Source organism: Mustela lutreola, chromosome 18 (genome assembly GCF_030435805.1).
Source record: "Mustela lutreola isolate mMusLut2 chromosome 18, mMusLut2.pri, whole genome shotgun sequence".
Lineage (NCBI taxonomy): Eukaryota > Metazoa > Chordata > Mammalia > Carnivora > Mustelidae > Mustela > Mustela lutreola.
The window spans coordinates 10,335,579-10,355,640 of NC_081307.1; the positions used below are offsets into that span (position 1 = coordinate 10,335,579).

General features: G+C 44.2%; 1 protein-coding gene across 4 annotated transcripts in view; it reads right to left on the reverse strand.

Annotated features, from left to right (window-relative positions):
- The window catches only part of UNC5D (unc-5 netrin receptor D), a 544,123-nt gene that overhangs the window by 47,165 nt on the left and 476,896 nt on the right, over positions 1-20,062 (reverse strand). For all 4 annotated transcript variants that reach the window (XM_059156226.1, XM_059156224.1, XM_059156223.1 and 1 more), the window contains one exon: positions 18,352-18,436. In XM_059156226.1, coding sequence (XP_059012209.1) covers positions 18,352-18,436 — 85 coding nt within the window. The remainder of the gene's footprint in view (positions 1-18,351; positions 18,437-20,062) is intronic.

Here is a 20,062-nt window from a genome sequence, read left to right on the forward strand (position 1 = left end):
TTTAATCTCTGTCCCCAAAAGTAAGGTGGGCTGGTTTATAGGCCAGCAGTCAGTGAGAAGAACCCACAAGTCTGCTCATTCTTCCCCAACTGCTTCTGTGTTTTTGAACAAGGTATCTGATTTGGGGGGGGGCCTGTATTTTCACTTGTAAGAAATACAGTGACCCAGAATATAGTCCATAAAGCCATTTAGGACTCTCAGATGAGCAATGCTATATGAGCACTGCGATTGGTATTAAGACTGAAGTTTGCTCTTACACGACCTAGGAAGGGCATGTAGTTATGTCATCCCTCATCAAAAAAGCCACCCCTTGAGCAAGATAAAGATGAAATTTAGCACCAAGAGATGCCACCTATCCCACGGTCTTGTATAAACAGAACAGTTTCCTATGAGGGCATCGAACATGTTACTAGTTTCCAAGTCACTTTTGTTGACATTGCGTGTTAGGCATGGTCCTACTCCCCCTCATTATCTGTCATTTACTGCTGCTTTAAAGTCCAGACACAGAAGTGGGCAGGAACATCTCTCCACTGTATCTAAAACAGACCTGAACGTGACTGCAGTGTCCTCCCCACTTCAGGAAGCCCTGAAGCCACAGTCACAAAATCCGACCATCCACCTAGGCCACCGTAGTCCAAAGTCGACGATTCCTCCCATACAACCGGAGCGCAGGGGGACCTGAAAATAGTCTGCATCTGCCTTTAAGCAGAGCAGGCGAGCGAGGCGGGCAGGGTCAGTAAGTAGTGTATTAGCAAGTAACAAACGTGCGCTGAACAGTCTGGATACAATATACTTGAGGTTTGGGGGCGTGTGGAGAAAAATAAGGTAAAATTCCAGGGTGAGCTCTAAGCAGCACGGGGTGGGGCAGCCTGTCTGTGGATGCCTGCCAGCGGCCATTAGAGAAGGTTAAGCACTTTCCTTATCACTGCTGCTTGCATTTGTCACAGACAGGAATAGCAGGGATGCTTGGGAGTGACCGATGACAAGCTCTCCTAAAAGAACTACTTAATTGCTTTCAGAGACTCATCCCCCTTGTTGAACATATTGTTCCAACATATGGGAATTTGGGGAATTATTTAATGCCAAATGAACTGAAATCAGCTAATTAGATGAACTCTTACACTCGTGAATAGCGAGGCTCCTTTCCGTGATAACTTCAACAGCATTAGGCAGCAGAGGCAGAGCACAGGGTGGCAGGCAGAGCAGAGAACGGGAGTTTTGCATTAAGCAGGCACTGGGCATTTCCACCAGGGCAAGGGAAGCAAATCAGGATTGACAGCTAAGCCTCCTACTGTGAAAACAGGGTCTGTGGGTGTAGGTCTCTGGTGAAGGAACTAAACTTTTATCTCTCCATTTCTCCTCCCCCGCCCCTACGATTAATAATAATTTGTCCTTCTCTGCCATCTTCTATATGTAGCAATCAGGGAGATTTACAAATGTTAATTAAAGCTCTTCACACACCTGTGGAGGCAGGTGTTAACAGCATAAGGTCACAGAGCAGTTCGCCAAAGTGATGAGCTGCAAAATGCCCCCTAAATTTCTGACTCGTACGCAGGCTCCTGCTCTCTGTGACTGGATGGACTTTCTTCCTCTGTAACCACTAACAGATTTTCTGGGCATACTGCTGGCTCTCGTGACATCCCAAGTAAAGATGGGGGAAGGGGGGCATGTAGTCCAAGTGTCGTCATGGATGCAGACTTAGGACATTTGAGGAAGGAGGTCTAGGGAGAGAAGGCTTTAATTGGGCCTGGGCAAAACTGAAGATTCCTGAGGACAGTATGGATGGCATTTCAATTTTCCCAGAGCACATCTGACAAGGAAGTATTCAAGCTCCTGCTAGGATTGCTGTGAGCTACGAACAGCAGCAATTGCAAGGGTTATCCTAGAACCACTTCTAGGCATCACATGCTCTAGTGTAGATGGAAAAGTCTGGGTGTGTTCGACTTTTGCTAGTTGTCTTTTTCCTTGTATTTGATCTGTCCATCCATCCATCCAAATGCTGTACATATTTATGAACACTTAAGGATATAAAAAGATCAATAAATTAAAAGCCAGTTCTGGGTTGCCAGGTAGCTTGTGGGGCAACTGTAGGTAAGCAGGTTATGAATGCCAATTTCTGCTTCCTCAGTGCAGCTGAGGGTTCTAGGGAAATCTGCCAGCTTTGCAGAGAACCACAGAATATCCGTGGGGGCGGGGGGGCACTCGTAGCAGCCACAAGAGCATTTGACCTAATAATCTGGTAAAGTAGGAAGACTCATGTTGCTACTTTGTTTAGAACCAGAAAGGGAAAACGTGGGAAGAGTAGTTGCAGAGGACACAAGAAGTGGGTAAAAGAACATTCGGATGTGCCACTTGTGTCCTCGCTACTCAGCTCTGCCCTGATAGATCCCTCGTCTGACCTTTTCTGTCTTGAAAACCACAGGGTGGCAGAAGGGAAAGCCCGGGCCTTTCTGAGCCTCACTTTCCTTACATGCAAAATAATGCCTCCACTAAGACTGCTGTGAGAATTGAACAACAACAACAGCACAAAAATCACCTACTATGTCCTCAGTGGGTTGAGGTTCTGCTTCTCCCTATCTCAAATGCCCATCTTTCCTGCCTTTGGAAGAGCCTTATTTTCATGGGAACTGTGCTTTCTGAAATTGCTAATTGATTCAATAAATTGTCATTCTAGCAAGATGTGCTTTAACAGACATTTCACAGCCTTAAAGGTGTACACTATTTAAGGGAATTTAAGGCACCTTGGCAATGCTCCCATCCTTACCTCCCACGGTCTGTCCTCAACTCGGCAACCAGCGGAATCCCACTGGAAATGCCAACACGTTCCCACCTCCAGGAATCCCGGCTGTTCTGCTGCTCTAGAGCACTCCGGGCTGCCTGCAATTTTTCGTTCGGGCAGCCCCGTGACAGGCTCCCTCATGCCCTTCAGGTCTTTGCCCCAAAGACATCTACTAGTGAGGCATTCCCTGACCATTCCCATCACTGATCTTTGCTTTTCTTTTTCTCCATTACACTTAACTTCCCTCTAATACTCTATACCATTTACATAATTATTTACTTTTGTCTCTCACAAATGAGAATAGAAGCTCTATGAGGCTAGGGAATTTATTTTCTTTTCTTGTTTGTCATTGTATCTACAATGTCTACTAAATGCCAGTTGTAAGCACTCAGAAATAGATGTTGAGAAGGACAGAGAAGTCCACTTGACGTAGTTCCTACTGGCCAAAAACTGGAACATTTTGAGTATCAAAGGCAATAATGGTAGTATAGGATTATAACCCATTGAATAACATAACTCATGAGATACATGGATATATAAATGAATGAATAATGAGAAGGGGAAACTCTCCTATAAGCAGAAGCCAAGTAATAAATGCAGAAAATCATTTGGCAACCAACCGTATTGATACAAGTATCAAGAATTATTAGTAGGGGGCGCCTGAGTGGCTCAGTTGGTTAAGCAGCTGCCTTGGGCTCAGGTTGTGATTCTAGAGTCCTGGGATTGAGCCCCGCATCGGGCTCCCTGCTCAGCAGAGAGCCTGCTTTTCCCTCTCCCTCTGCCTCTGTCTCTGCCTTCCTCTCTGCTTACTTTTGCTTTCTCTCTCTGTCAAATAAGTAAATAGAATCTTTCAAAAAAAATTATGAATAGATGCTCATCTACTTGGTGGAAGTTTAGAAAATAAAAAGGAACTATTTATAGGGTTTGAAAGTATCTCCACCACCACCCCACCCACGAGAGACTTACTAATTAAAAAGGATAAAAGACTACTTTACAGTGGAGAACCTTGGCAGACACCACCTAACCAAGTTATCAAAGTTAACACTGATAGAAACGGGATGGATGGACAGGACACGCCTCCCATAGGACACAGTGAGAAGAACTTCACATTTGTTTGTAGCATTCCTGCCAATAATATACAACCTGAATCTAACCACAGGAAACTATCAGACAAGCCCAAATTGAGGGACACAGTGCAAAAGAACTGATCCACACTCTTATAAAGGGTCCAGGTCATAAAATAGAGACAGACATAGGAGCTGCTCCAGATTACAGGAGACTAAAGACACATGGCAATAGAATGTAATGAACACCCTTGGATTTTCATTTGCCACAAAGGACATTATTCAGATAACAGGAGGAATATGAATAAACTTTGTGGCGCAGATAATAGAAGTGTATCAATGTTAACTTCCTGATTTTGAGAATTGTGCTGCGGTTTTATGAGAGAATTCCTTTTTAGGATATACACACCGAAGTATCTAGGGTCAAAAGTATATCTTGTTCACAATGCTCACAGAAATATATATGTATATGTGTGTGTCTGTACATCTGTATTTTATGTGTATATGCACACATATACACACGTATGGAGAGAGAAGAGAGCAGAATATGGCAAATCAGTAAAATGTTAATAGTGGTGAATATAACTGTGGGATGGATGGAAATTATATTCTTGCAACTTTCCCTTAAATTATTTTTTATTTTAGATTTTATTTTATGAGAGAGAGAGAGAGAGCACATGTGCGCAAGTGTGGGGAGTTGCGGAGGGAGAGGGAGAGAACCTCAAGCAGAATCTGTGCTGAGTGCAGAGCCCAAGGTGGGGCTCGATCTCATGGCATGGGCTTTAGAGTTGGACACTTTGCTGACTGAGCCACCGAGGTGCTTCATCCTTAAGTTTGAAGTTGTGTCAAAAATAATCTTTTTGAATGAATGAATAAATGAATGGAGACAGGAGCCCAGGGAAAAATTTCCAGACTTATAATGAAATCAGCAGGGTCACTGACTACTGCATAAAATGTGCACTGGAGGGTGACAGGTGCTCTAGTTGGTTGTCCAAGCTTGGCCACACTAGCCACCTGGTAACGGCCATTCTGCAGGACACATGTGCACACCAATGGCAACAGAAGGTCACGCCGAACATGACCATGTGCGACTGGGAACCACTGTGGGTCTGGAGGTGGATCTGTGCACATTCTGCTTTTGCTCTCAGAATTTCCTCACCTGATTCTGGACTGGCTGTGTGTCACCCTCTTCAAGCAAAACAACCAGCTCTGTATTTCGAGATGAGATTTTCATTGTTGTTGTCTGCCATGCTGGGCTTGGTAATTACTGCTCCCGCCTCTCCTCCTCATGGTCTATATTATAGATTAATGTAGGTTTGATCACCTTTACCCAGAGTATCACTCAGGAATGCAGGCAGGAGAGTAATGATAGTTTTACTATGCCAGACCCTGGGTCGATACATAATTAAATCATATTTTAATGGAATGGACATAAAAGGCAGAGAGATGGAAGCTATACTTAGTCTTAAGATTGGAGCTCAGAAAACAAGGTAGGGCCAGCCTCCTACGGTTTCCTTCCCAAGAAGATACATAGTTTTAACTATTATTATACTTTTTCTCTTTCCATTAAAAGCCTCCTATATTGACCTGAATGTGAACCTTGCTATGGATGAAAAATCGAGGTTTGGGGCTTATTCTTCCTTTTATCTTATTGGAGTCAGATACCTGTCTCATTCTCTAGCTCTGACCAGATCATTCGGACAGGCCCCAGGAAAATGACATCAGAGAACCCCCTGCAGAGAGGAGTCTGGGAAAGCCAGCTGTCTCATCAGTCTCAACCCCAACACCATTAGCAGGTTTCCCGAGGACTTTTCATTCCATAACTGCCACGTGTGAGTTAAGAAAAGACTTTTGTGAAGGGAGATTAGGGGAGGTGGGGAGCAGCAGAACAGAGGACAAAGACAGAAGTTAAGCAAAATCTTCTCTTTATCACTGTGGATTCCTTCTTCAGCGTTTAAGTGGTCTTCAAAGTATTGAGTGGTTCAGAATTCTTCAGGCAGCTTATTGAAAATGATACTTGTAGACACTGTCAGTTAGAATTTTGATTCTGGGAATGGCTAGGTGGCTCAGTCAGTTAAGCATCTGCCTTCAGCTCAAGTCACGATCCCCAGGTCCTGGGATGGAGCCCCACACTGTGCTCCCTGCTCAGCCGGGAGCCTGCTTCTCCTTCTCCTTCTACTGCAGCTCTCACTGCTTGTGAGCTCTTTCTCTCTCTCTGACAAATAAATAAAATCTTAAAAAAAAATTTTTTTTTGGTTCTCTATTTCTGGGGCAGGCCCCAGGAGCCTACAGTTTTTTTTTTTTTTTTTTTTAACCTGTGTTCCTTACACACAAGGTAGCCCTACTGCTAATCTTTGAGAAAAACTGTGTAGTTCTTGAGAAAACAGGGACTTGGTGGTCTGTCCAATGCAGAGAGGGTAGGCTTCCGAAATGGAAGTTGGAGGCTGGTCAAGGTTAAACGCTCAGTCTTAAGGTCTCAGATGATGCTACTGTGGTGGAAAATAGAACCACACAGGGATTGTCCTACATCCCCTTTCTCCGAGTAGCGTGTGGTTAATAAGCAACGATGTCAGGTTGGGGGGCGGGGTGATTAGCAGTAACTGGAAATAATGCTATTGCTCATCAAGTCATTTTATTCCATTAGCTGGGGTGGGGAACAGAGCAGTTAGCGCGGTGGATTGCAACAAGCAACAAGCACAATTCACTGAGGAGAGAAGCATATGGCTCTACGACGAAAGGGTTTAAAGATCTGGGTCACCCACTCGGTATTGTCTGAAATAGGATCACAGGAGGGGAGAGAGCACGAGGGGGGCTGGGGCAGGAGGGGAATTATATTCTCACTGGGGTCTGTATCTGAGTTTGCTGAAACGGAGCAGTACCACACTGAGAGATGAGACTGTTTGCATACATTAAACGGCTTTAGTTTACACACACACGCATAGGTGTTTACCAATTAATATTACTGAAGGAATCGCAAATCATGTGTAAGCCACCAGTTCTTAGACACAATTTAAGCCTCATCTTTCATGCAGTGCTGGGCTTGGGTTCAGCTTGTTTACCAGGAGTGGCAGAACGATAGCTCATTGAGATGCTTTATGGTGGACGATGGGATGAGAGTGTGTGGGTCTATGTGGCACGCGGCAATGACAGTCTTTATACCTACAAGTTGCCGGCGCATTTCCATCTCGAATGGGACAAACAGACTCTTCTGGGGCAAACCCGAGTCCTATTTCTAGGATCACTTTCTTTTAGGCTGGGAAAGGACTCAGGAGCTATCAGTCCCAATACCATCTTTGTTCAGATGACGAAACACAGGGCAGAGGGTGGGGTTGAGCGACGAGCCAAAGTTGGGCCTCGCTCGCGACAGAGAGGGGACTAGTCTCTTCTGCTAGTGGTGGTGGTAGTGGAGGGATATGTGTGGGGGCAGGCAGGGGAAGGAACCGATGTTCTCTGGGACACATTCCCTAAACCTGGCATTTCTAAGGTCAAACGCCGGCATGAGAGTTATAAGGGTGTATTCATAGGGACTGCGTCTTAGGAAGATGGCGGGCACTAAGGTACAGTGATTGCAACAGAAGCTTATGGTATTTTCCTATTATCCCTGAGCCACAGACTTAGTGGCTTAAGCAACCTAAACTTACTGTCTCACAGTTTTGTAGGTCTCGCTGAGCTAAAATATGTCAGAGGGGCTGCGTTCCTTCTTGAGGTGCTAGAGAAGAATCCATTTCCTTGCCTCTTCCAGCTTCTGGTGGTCCCTCTTCCCTATGCCATTAGCACAGCATCCTTACAGCTCTGTATCAGACTCTGATACTCTGCCTTCCTCTTACGAGAACTTTTCCATGAACCCCCCCTGCATAACCCAGGGTAATTTCTCCCTCTCAAGGTCCTTAACCTTAATCACACCTGTGAAGTCCCCTTTGCCATGCAGCATAGCATCCACAGGCTCTAGGGATTACTGTGGACATTTTGGGGAGGGGGTGGCATTCTCTGTCTGCTACCTGGTTTTTCATGGCACGTTCACTTTAAAGTTAGAACCTAGAGATCCGCCTGCTTCTGTCTCCTGATCCCCTCTTGTCTCCAAGATGCCACACAACTGGACCGAGGTGTTGTTTGGCCTTTGGGCATGTCCATCCTCGTTTCCAGAGGGAAGCTCCCTATCTGTCTACAACTTTATGGGGTCCTGGGAAGTTCCCATTCCTTTGTCTTAAAGACGATAACCAAAGGAGTTAGGAGGTTGGTCATCTAGGTTTTTTCAAGGGCTGTGCAGATTGTCTTAGAAAGCATGGCGGCCAGCCTCAGTGTGGGCTGGTGTGTTCTGGCATTTTTATGAGGCTATAACTAAGTGAAGTGGAAAGGATGATATATATTAAATATCTTAATAGGACAGGTTATTTCTACTTCCAGCGTGGGCAATAAAAGAGATGGCATATACAAATAAAAATAATTACAGTATGTGGTGCTCCTTTACAATGCGCAATCAAACTCATGAACCGATGACTTTCCTCTTATTGAATTAAGGTGCACCTTCCATTCAGGTCTATTAACAACATTCACAAACCATTGTTATCTTGTCAATGGCATCTTTAATTAAAGACTCCTCTGGACCGTTCTAATCACTTCACATTGTGAGCTCACAGGGGCTTCCGACGTACTCTGATGAAAATGATGGCAATTTTTATTTATGCGTATTTGTTTGTGGATCAAGGGGCCATGGGGTGGGAGGAGCGGTGAAGAGCGTGGTGTGCAGAAATTCGTTCCAAAAAAAGCAGATCAGAAGATGACAGCACGAGAGTCATCCCCTCCCTTTCTCTTTCCCCCTCTTCCTTCGTTCTCTCCTCCGCTCCTCTGGTTGTGGGGGTAATGGCGTTCTCCTCGAACTGAAATGACTTTGTGAAGGAGTCTCCGTGATTTCACGGCAGTAAAGAACACAGTCTTCAGCTAAAGGTGCATTAACCCTTCTAAGCCATAAAGATACCATTTGATTAATTGCCCCTTTTATCACACTACATGGCACTGGTAGCGTGAATGAATTAATGTGTTTCCCAAATGGCAGCAATCTGTTCCCCTTGCACTCGTGCAAAGAGCCCCTTTGTTTGTTCCTTAGAAAGCACCTTCCCTCGTCAGCATTGCCTCTGCCAGACACAAGAGCTCATTAATGCCGAATCCCCTCCAAAGGGATGATGTTTTCCATTCTGAGTCTTCCAGTAAAAAAATCCCTAAAACTCCCTTAAAGCCACAAGCGGGATTCCAATCTATGACTGAGCATTGAACAGAACTGGTGACAGAAAACAATCTGTTCACTTCTGTCCATCACGATCTAGCAAGGGAAGCCCGACAGATCTTGTTCAAGGCTGGCCTAAGCTGCCAGCCCAGCTTGACTGGCCACTGATCTCCTACTGTGGACACGAGTCCGCTCTTTGTACTCCACGTAATACGCTTCTAGAGTATAAATCCTAGGCCCCCGTGTAAGGAGAGATCGAAGCCGACTGAAAGGAGTTGATGGAGAGTCCTTCGTATCTTCACAAGCTCTGATCTTAGAGTGAACAGTTAGTATGTGTGCTATCACTGAATTATCTTTCTTCCCAGCCTAGGAATGAGGTAGCCATCTAAAGGAACCCAGCATCATGGGGACAGAGCTAAAGCACATTCCAGGGATGCCAGAGAACTTATCTATGCAATTAAAAAAAATAATAATAAGGCCAGATGAAAGACAATAATATCAAAAGATAGCATTTGTATGGTGCTTTATACTTAGCATCAGACTTCTCCTATAGGTCACTTTATTGTCCTCCCCCAAATCCTGGAATGCAGCTAATATTATACAGGATTTCTAAATGGTACAGTTGAAGCCCAGAGAAAGAAAATGACTTGCTCACAGTCATTCAGGCTGGAGAAGTCGCTGCAGCTGGGGAGCTGGGACTCAGGCCTTCGGAATCCCTGTGATCTCACTGCCACCTGTCATCTCCTTTCTGGTCCCTCTTTACCTGTCAGGGGAGACCAGGGACCGCGTCTATACTACTTTCCCGACAAGTTATGTGTGCTATCGCTTCACTTCAGTGAGCTCCAGGGCTGGCCGATTCTTACCCAGCTAAGGAGGCAAAGAAAACAAAGGTAGGCAGAAAACTCTGGCCCTGCACACAGCAGGCAGGCAGGCAGGGTTTGTGGCCAATATCATGACTTTCTGCTCTATGAGCATTTGCTGCCAAATAGTCTGGCCAAAAGCTTCACCGGGGATTTCGATTCAGCAGTTGTCTTTTTTTCTTGGTTATAAATATTGTTTTTGCATTGTATTGATTTATTCTTTAATCAGTTTCCTTTCTACCCGCTTTCTTGTAAGTCAGAGGGCTGTGTTTATTCCCTGGAAAGAAAGCCAAAGAGGCTCCTGGAGCAACTATTATCACCAACGGTCAGGTGACCTTCAGTTGGCAAATCACTCTCAACTACTTAATCGTCAGTTCCCAAGGAAGAACTCTGGGAATTATCTTCCACTCCTTCATCGCTCACATTAACAGCTCCCTCCCAATCTCTTGTGCACAACCAAAGACAAGGACACTCAAAAGTAGAGTGACTATTATTTATAGCCCACATGCAGATACTTCCGAGGATGAAGAGGGCACTATTAATAAATGTGCTAGGCAAAAATGAGGCACATGTTCACTGTCCTCACAAGAAGGGTGCTGGCATAAAAAAGACTTGAACTGGGAAGTGGTCCTAGAGATGAAGCAGAAAATAAGATACCAAAAATGGTGGACCAGATCTCCTGAAGCTGATTCTTCCTTAATCCCTATCTAGCAGGTAACTGTCAATTTCCCCTAGGCAACAAATTACTCTCTAACGTAGTCTAGTCCTTAGTCACTCTTCCTTGCATATTTCGTTTGGGTTTGCTTAGTTCCAAAATATATGATGCTATTTATACCCCTGTGCCTTTACACCTTCTATTCCCTTTGACTGGAATACCTTTTACTCATGTTCAGTTTTTAAGTCAATTGTCCCTTCCTCTTGGAAGCCTTCCCCGAGCCTTTACACATCTCTTTGCTCCTGGTTAGTACATGTGTATCTGTCACCGCATGTATCACGGTGCAATTATCATCGGTGATTTGAGTAACTGGGTTTGCTTTGGGGGCTTCATCTATTGTGGTATAAGGTGGCTCTAGTTTTCCCAGTGCAAGTTGACCCCGGAATGATACAGCTGAACACCGTTGAAAACGAGCATATAATTTTTGACTCTCCCCAAACTTCACAGCCTACGGTTGACTGGAAGCCTTACTGAGAACATAAATAGTTAATTGATGGATATTTTGTATATTACATGTATTCCATACTGTACGCTTATGGTAAAGTAAGCTAGAGCAAAGAACATGTTCAGAAAATCGTAACAGGAAATACATTGACAGCGCTGTACTGTACTGGAAAAACTCATGGAAGTGGATATCAGCGTTCGAGCCTGTGTTGTTCAAGGGTCAGTTATAACTGCTAATGCTTGTGCTTACTGGAACTTCCCAGGATAATAGGGTCCCTTGAAAACTTCTCAGTTTGATACTATATTTTAATAGTTAATTAAACAGAGGAGACCTAAAAACTATGTTAAAAATTTAATCTTCCATCTGATTCAAAATTCCACCCTCACCCCTGGTACCCATGCACACAGACACACAAGACCACACACGCACGCGCGCACACACACACACACACACACACACACACACACACGGGGCTCTAGAGCAGACCTCCTGCTCCATCCTGTCTTCTCTCACCAGGAGCTCATCCCCATGGCACTGCAAGAGAGAGCAGGGATAGGAAAGCACACCACGTCCTTACGTAACTACCTGTGACAGGATGATGATATGTTCTCAGGTGACTTACATGTCTTAAGAGAATCCTTACCAGATTCAGTAGATAGGTGGGGATGCCCAAAGTCCCCTGGGACAGAGGGTGCTGCTGATGGGACAGCAAACAGTTGCTGTGAAGCATCTGTAGTTTGTTTCTGCGGGTCTCGGTTACTTCCGCCAACTGGCCCCCATCTGGCAGCATCTTGACTCCGCTCTCTGACTTCTTTGCCTCACATTGCACTGGCCCCTGGCAAACCTGTTTTCCACCTCACTTACTCTCTCTGGCTTGGGTCCATCTTCTCTACCCCGTGGAAGGATGGGGGCCTGGGAATGATGGAAGTGTTCTTTGCTCCTCCCTCCTTGGTTTTAGCATCACGGGACAAGTCAACAAGCTTATAAACAATGAGAAAATCAAATATCACTGTCCAGTTCTCCTGCAGATGGCCCAAGTTTAATTAAGGATTCTCTTGACCCTATTCTCTTTGACACTGGAGAGAGCAGAGGCAGCCACGTTTGATGACTGTTCTCCTCCAAAACAGGACTTATTTTCTCTCTTCTTCTATCAATAGGGAGGGAGAGGACCTGGTCTGTGAGCGGTCTGGGGCGCAGTAGTGCCCGTGCTGATGAAATGAAGCTTCTTGGAAGGTTTGGCAGGGAGGTGGGATAATCAGCCTTTGGCATAATAGTTTGAAAATCTCTGAAATTAGAATGTGGGGGCACTTCTCTCTCTCTCTGGTGGTCTCTTTTTGTACATATGCTCTGAGCTTTGTCAATTTTCAGAATACAGAAAAGGCCACTGTACCCCCAAACATCATTCTGATACATATATACAACCTCAGTCCTTCTACCATCACCTCCACCAGAAATAAACTCCTTATAGAAGGGATATTTTATCCTGCTTTATAGTACTGGGCAGATTTGGGGCTTAATAGTCATAGACTATACTGAGCTCTAATATTAATTGGGAAGATTTTTCCAGAAGTCAGCAACAGTTTTGCAGTGCTGAAAGGGCAGTGTTTTTTGCCTGAGCTGGGGGATGGCTTGAGACAGACCCTAGCAGGTAGGTCTCCCAAGCTGGAGAAAGCCAACAGAGATACAAAACAACCCAGAAGCTTTTAGCCAGGTTTTCTCCCTGGTGGCAATGTCTTGAGAAGTCACCTGGTGGCAGGGTGGAACCAGGGTTCACTACTTTGTGAGAAATCAGAGCTCTGGGAGGCCCCAGGAAAGTGAATTTGGTTTCCTAGTTTTCTGTGACATGGGGTTTTCACACAAAGACTAGTCATCATTAAAATTTCATTTTTACAGGAATGGCCATCCCTAGCCAGATTTTCTTCTTACTCTTCTAGAAACGAGATCAGCCTAAGTGTGTTTCTGAGGTTTTATATGTTTGGCTAGGCCTGAGTCACGAAGATGTACGTGCGTGTGTGTGTGTCCGTGTGCATGCGTGCTGGTCTTGTCACTGTGAAGGGACAGCTACAGGAAGCCATATTCCACAGGAACAGCCTCTACCACACTGTTTTTGTGGTGAGCCATTCCTGGGAAAGAAATTCTCTTCAGTTCCCAGGGTGACTTTTTGTGTCTTCCTGGTCTGGTGTTTGGTCTTACCTCATGGTTTGCTGTTAAAACTCTTGCTCCATCAAGGCACTGTAAAAACAGCTCATGCATCCTAACACCACCACATCTGTTTTCCCGCTCTTCACCCTAAGAAGTACCCACTGACTCAGACCATTCAGAAGCAAAACAAAACCAGAAGAGAAAAAGTGGTTGAAATACGCCATCTGGGCCGAGCCCAAATTCAAGACTATGTGTCTTTTTGTAAATTTTTCAATAACGTTACTTATATTTCCAGTTCCAGTTTCGGCATTTGGTTAGGGATAGCCGCATGACAGTGTAATTGGAAAAGGAAATGAGTGTTTGCCTTTGGTTTCGTTTTATTGCTTCTTGGAAGAAAGCTCCATATAATAATTTTCTGGCCCAGTTCTCTACTCTCTGACTACGGGGTAGGGAGGCGTGCGAGACCTGTGGGAAGGATAGAGGGAAGGCTGTGTTGCATCCACATCTTTTCTTATTGTAATCCATGTGAGAAGAGTCTCTAAAATGAGACTTTAATTCTCTTGCCGAGATACCTGCATTGTATAAAAGTTTATCAAAACCCGGTCAGAAAGGATGAGAAGAATTTGACCCCAAAAGCTCCTGTCAAAATGTACCAACAACAACCCCAGATTCTTTCAAATTGAAGTTTGGGGAAAGAGAGGGGCTTTCTGAGAATGATCAGTACTGGGCTCCTGCCCTCCAAAGGGGGCCGATAGGAAAGGAGGTCACGTGACCTCTGACTTTGAGCTAGCTGACCAAATGCTCCTGTTCTGGGAGGAGTGCCAGGGCTTCCCTAGCAAATACTTCTGGCGGCCCCGATTTCATGCTCTTGCCTTTCTGTAAGGCTACTCGAGTTCCCGTTCCTGGGATGCCACTAAGTGTTCTTTCATTTGTGAATGGCTCAGTGTGTGAAACCTAACTCATTGTCCAATCTGTGCCCTGGCCTGGCTACACTTGGAAGGAAGCTGCTTAAGATAATGACTTAAAAGCAGGGAAAGATATCTGTATTCAGCCACTCTTATGCTATGTAGATTATGGAAAATGTATCCTGGAGCTGAACATTGAGGTAGGTACTGCCCTTATGCCTTTCTTTGTCTGGCTAATTTCTACTGATGTTTTAGACTCAGGTCAAGTGACCTCTTCTGGAAAGCACTCTTCTCTACATCGCGTCTGTGTGTCTATGCTTGGACTGGATTAAGGCCATTTTGTATTTTTCCATGGTTTTCCATGAGATTCCCTATTGCAGTGTGGTTCCACATTGAATTGCAAAGTGATCCTGGCCTTCCGCAATCTGGGCCCCTCCCCATCTGTTTCATGGTTTATTTCCATCATTAGGCGTAAGACAAGGCTTACTGGACTCATGGATGACATACCTAACTGTGCCTTAAGGTAGGGACTGGGATGAAGCATTGAAATGCCTTCTAAGCCAGATCATCTTGCTTTGGTGCCTCATCTGGCTACAGCCCAAGTCGAGCTTACTAACTTTTCTTGCTGTTAGTTTTCAAATCTATAAAAAATTAGGATAATCATTATTGTTTACCGTGTGGGCTCAATGTGAAGATGAAAGCATATACTGTAGGTAGAATGCTTTGTCAAATGTAAGTGTAGCAAGGAAGAAAAGAATACTTATTTTATCACGTTTCAGATTTCTGTATCCCTGTGTACCACACAATCCCACCGTATCCCTATAAGGTAGAAGACACATCTGGGTTGCAAAGAGTTTTATGAACTTCCCTAAAGTCACATGGAGGAAGCAGTGAAGCTTAGATCTGAACCCAGGGCTTCTGATGTCTGAGCTCACACTCTTAGCCACTGCGTTTAGATGTTTCCTAACATCATGTCCCCTGAGACTCATCACTTTGGTGGGACTTGTTTCCAGCCTCTGTGCTCTCAGTTCTATGATGTAACAATGCAATTTTCCCAATGTATTTCTAAGAAAAACTCAACTTGATCCTGTCTTTCTGCCTTGCTTAATTCTCATGCTCAGAGAGAGCGATTCCAGAGGATGCCCCATTCTAGGGGCTGAGAGTTGGAACATGAAGTCAGAAAGTGGTTTCCGTAAAGGCTCTGACATTAGGGAGAGATGGCATCCTTTAGTGTGTGAGCACTGCCATTGCGGTCAGTTAGCCTGAAGTCAAATCCCAGCTCCGCCAGGAGAGTAACATGCCCTTCGAAGCAGCTTTGCTGCTTGGAACCTTCATGTTTTTAGATTTTTTTTTTCTCCTTTCTAAAATTGCTACAACATCCTCTTCTTTTGACATAATGGAAGACTAAATGAGTCAAATGCATGCTAGAGCACTTTGCAAGTTACACAGAAACAGAGGTAATTATTACTTTTCCAAGAATGCAAAGTCCTCATCCAGCAAAACATTTAATATACATATCTGTCCAAAAAGCTAACAGAGATCATCTCCTCAGCATTATGGGCAACCAGAGGTCCAGACCGCTGCACAAGGTTGGGAGGGATTCATTAAAATCATAGCTTAAGCCTGAAAGTGTAGACAGAGCAGGGACACTGAGGAAGAGTGACATCATTCCATTTAATGGGAAGTACAGAGTGTCCTCCTGGAGACTTCCCAGCAATAGAAGCCGGGACTTCCAAGAGGGCCAGGGTGCATAAATTCACACAATGAAAACCCTCACTGAAAACCTACCCAGATTTCAAAATACAGCCCTAGGAACCTATTTGAATACAGGGGATTATTTTAAGTCTGTGATTCATTCTACATAGCCCTGTCTCTGGGAATCTGCTACTGAATTTGGATCAATGATTTCAGTGACAGTTCCACTAACTCATCAACCAGCTATCCCAGAGATGTCACTCAGAAAATAGCAACAGAAAGGTGCCATCAATAGGAAAACGGAATGGACTTTAAAGAGGCTGTTTTCAAGATCTGACTGTAATTCTGGATGTGGAAGTGACGGAAAGTCAGAGGTTAAAGGGACGGAACCGTGCTGTTCCAGGTCTACAGATGCTAGAAAAAATCAGGCCTTCTTCTGAGCACAAGTTCAGCAGGACAGAAGGACACATAAGATGACAATGGGTTTTTAAGTGATGTCCCAAAGGCAAGGTGACACTAAACAGTGCTACATTAATGGCCTTCTGATTAACCCCATGATGAAAAGCTGCAGAACTTAGATCTGAGCAACCTCCTGTTAGGGATGGAAAAAAAAAATCACCAAGCTTAAGAAAAGTAGCGGCAGAAAGGCATATGCTATTTTTAGTGTTTTCGTAAGTAGTTTGGAGCATTTTGAAATGAAGATTTTCAAGAAAGCTAAATGAGCAGTAGCCTGCGACTGGTCATTTTCTTAAGAGCTAGGAACATCTGGGAAGGTTTGAGCAGCAGGAAAACAAGAAAAGAAATGTAGGCCTCCTGCAACTGTATCTTATCCTCCAATGAGTAGACAGGAAAATGCCCACCTCACAGAGCTGAAGTCCTTGAAGAAACGTTCCTGTTGCTGTCCACCTTCCTGGACAACAGTAATAAACTCATGTCTTAGATATGGATAGATAAACCAGACAGGTTAGCACAGAACTTAAAAAGCTCATGGTGGCCAGGAGGCGACTGCATCAGGCCAAACCTGTCTTTCGAGGTCTGTGGACTCTGGCATGTCTTTAATATATTTCTTCTCCTCCTTTTGTAATTGCAGGACAGCTTGAGTGATGTTTCCCACATAAGTCCTATTTATTGAGGTGGAAGACACTGGGTTTGAGAGGAAAGAGCTGAACGTAGGCCCAGTGGATGGATTATAAGGAAGGAAGCTGAGGGCTGGGGCAAAGGTTTGCAAGAGGCTGTGATTCGGGCAGGCTGACTGGATTCAGCCTCGTTCTTGATTTTTGCAGGATGACCTTTTCAGCAGCATGTGTAGAATGGTCCCTGACCTAAATTTTAAACAAGTATGGCTTCTCATAGAAGTCAACTGAAGGGATATAAAAGAGGTGACCCTTATCCAGGAAACTCCACTTTTAGGTCTGCGTAAGTGAGATGCTGAGTAAACTCCAAACCCATCTGCATCTTGGTTGCCTCTACTTGTACATGGAGGTGTTCAGACCCTAACATGCCTTCAGGTGTGGAAGTGAGGGATCTAGTTCTCCAGGACTGAAAGGAACAGCACGAGAGCCAGCCACACCACGACCTACTCGCGCGCCCTCTGAGCACCTTGCCAACAGCCAGCTAGCAGAGACTTTTCCATTCCTTCCAAGCTCTCTCGAGCAGAAAGTTAAAACCACTGGGCACCAACAAATCCTTTCATGGAGATAGCTATCAGAATCTGTTCAAACCATCTGTTTCTCTGGCTCTTTTTCCTTCCAGTGTTTTTCCTTCACGTGTTCCCTGCTCACAACAAAAAAAAATCTAGCCTCAAAGAACCAAGATGTTAAGACTGAAAATGCCAGAGGTACACATCCAGTTTATGAGAGAAATTGCTTTCTAAAGAGGAGCCGGGTTTTATCTCGTGTGGAGGAAAGCGACATTTCCACAAATATTATACTTGTGCTAAGAAAATAACCAACTACTTTCATTAAAGACTCCGCGACAAGATTTGTATATGTAATTGAATTTAACGCTACTGAAATGTGTCACACCTGGAAGCTACTGCAGTGGACAAGGTGTTTTTCCATGGAGGGAAGATTACCTGAGAAATCCTCTCTCAGTCTACAGCAGGTCTTGTGCTGACCTGAAGAGGTCACAGATTGGTCATTCTCAGCATTTGCATAATGCCTAGCACTGAAAAGCGCCTGCTGGGATGATTTTTTTTTTTTTTTCTTTTGAGAGAAAAATTAGGTGAGGCAATCAATATGGAGGGGACCTGCTAAGGACTTGCCTACTGAGTCATGGTTGTTTGTTGTCTGCGGTCAAGAGGTCAGTGACCTAGATGAGCCACTGAAAATTGCAGAGCTAGCTCTGTGTGTTTTCATTTTAGCCTACACTTTTGCAACTGGTATTTCCCTCTGTTTAGTCAAGTAATGCACGGATCTTAGCTGTACACCTCCACGCCAAATTATCTCAAAAACCTCAGGTGTTCTGCAAAAGCTCTGTTCTGTATTTAAGATGTCATCAATATGCCACGCTTCTCCGTCTCTCACCTAGGTTCACCTTGGTTGATGGACATGTAGATCTCCCAAGAGTTCTCTTCTGGGATGGCGCCGTGCGGTATGAGTAGGCTCACTCCTAAAACAGAAAAAGCCCAGAGGTTATTCACCAATTTTCCAATAGTCGTGAAACCCCTCAGCTGAGCACCTTACACACACACACACACACACACACACACACCCCTCACAGTAATGTATGAAACCCTGATCTTTGAAAAGTTTATAAAGTCCAAGAACTCATGGAGAAAACATTGTTTCCCAACAGTGACATAAAGAGGAGCATGTTACTCGACTGTGTACTCAAATTCAAAATACTTGGAGTCTTCTTGGCACTTTTTAATTCTCTTAAAGGACTGGGCGTCCTGAGACCAGACACCATCAAACCTGTCTGAGAATATAAGAGTTTATCCAACTGTATTGCTGTAGCTCATCTCTCTCTAGTCACTTCCGGAAAAGGCGTCTGAGATGGTGGGCGAGCCCTCTAATGCTTTGCTCAGGCCTGGTATGAAATTGTCTTATAAATTATGCATCTCAAAGTAAGTTTAAAGAGGTGCTGTATTTTTTCAAGAAAACTAGAGGCGAAAAAAAAAGCAGGGATGAATTTAGGGACGTTATAGGACCAAATACCAGCTATATGACAACCTGTATTTGCTGGGGAAAAAAAGAAGATGAACGTTAAAGGTGGCATAACCATATTCGTGTCAAATCAGAGAAAAATCAGTAGCCTAACTTCAGCAAGATCCTGTAACACAGGACAGGGAAGGTCCAGGAAGGCTTATCACTCTGTGTGCAACGTCCTCTCTCTCCTCTTGTCTACTGCGAAGTAAATATTTCACTTTGGCCAAGAGAGAGGAATCTAGAGAAGGCAGAGATTCTTTTTAATGTATAAAAGAGATGAAATAGAGACACAGTAAGACCTTTGCAAAATAAAATCTCAGGGCATCCTCCAAGTCTTTGAATAATGCAGTTCCCACCTTTCCCCCCTTTCATTAGTGCTAATGTAATTGCACAGAAAGCTTTTCAGGTTGCCAGTGGTAATTTACATCTCGAGATGGCAGGCTTTCCTGATATCCTTCCGTGTGCCTGTTAGCTGCTGTGGAATCAAGGAATCCAAGACTCATTGCAAAACATGTTATTTGTGATGCACATTTATGAGCATTAGTCAGTAACATGCTAGTTATCATCAGTATCTTTCACCAGCACTAAGAATGAGGCCCATTTAAATCTTGCTTACAGCTTTTCAGCAAGAGTATCCATTTATATTCTGGACTTTAATTGTCAATGGAACTGTAATTGCCATACTTAGGGGCCTCTGATCAGGCTCCTCCTTTCATTTCCTGTTCTTTTTTAAATGTAGTTGCCAAATGAAGTGGACTCCAGGACATCCTTCCCTGCTGTGGAGCAGAAGGTGTGATACACAGGATATTCACTGGGTGTGGGTGTCAAGCTGAACGCACACCCTACACACTCTGTATTCTCTGTCTGACACAGTACTTTTTCTCTGTTGCCTCTCTTTTAGACACTCTAGGCCCTTAGGACAACAGAGATCTTCAGTCCAAATTCTTTAGATATAGAAGCAAATATGGCATCATCAAACAATGAAAGAATAACTTTATCGTGCTCCCATTTTTCTTTTTCTATTTTTTTCCTTTTTGTAGGTATATTTCACAGGCAATAAATTGTACCCATTTTAAGAGTACAAAAT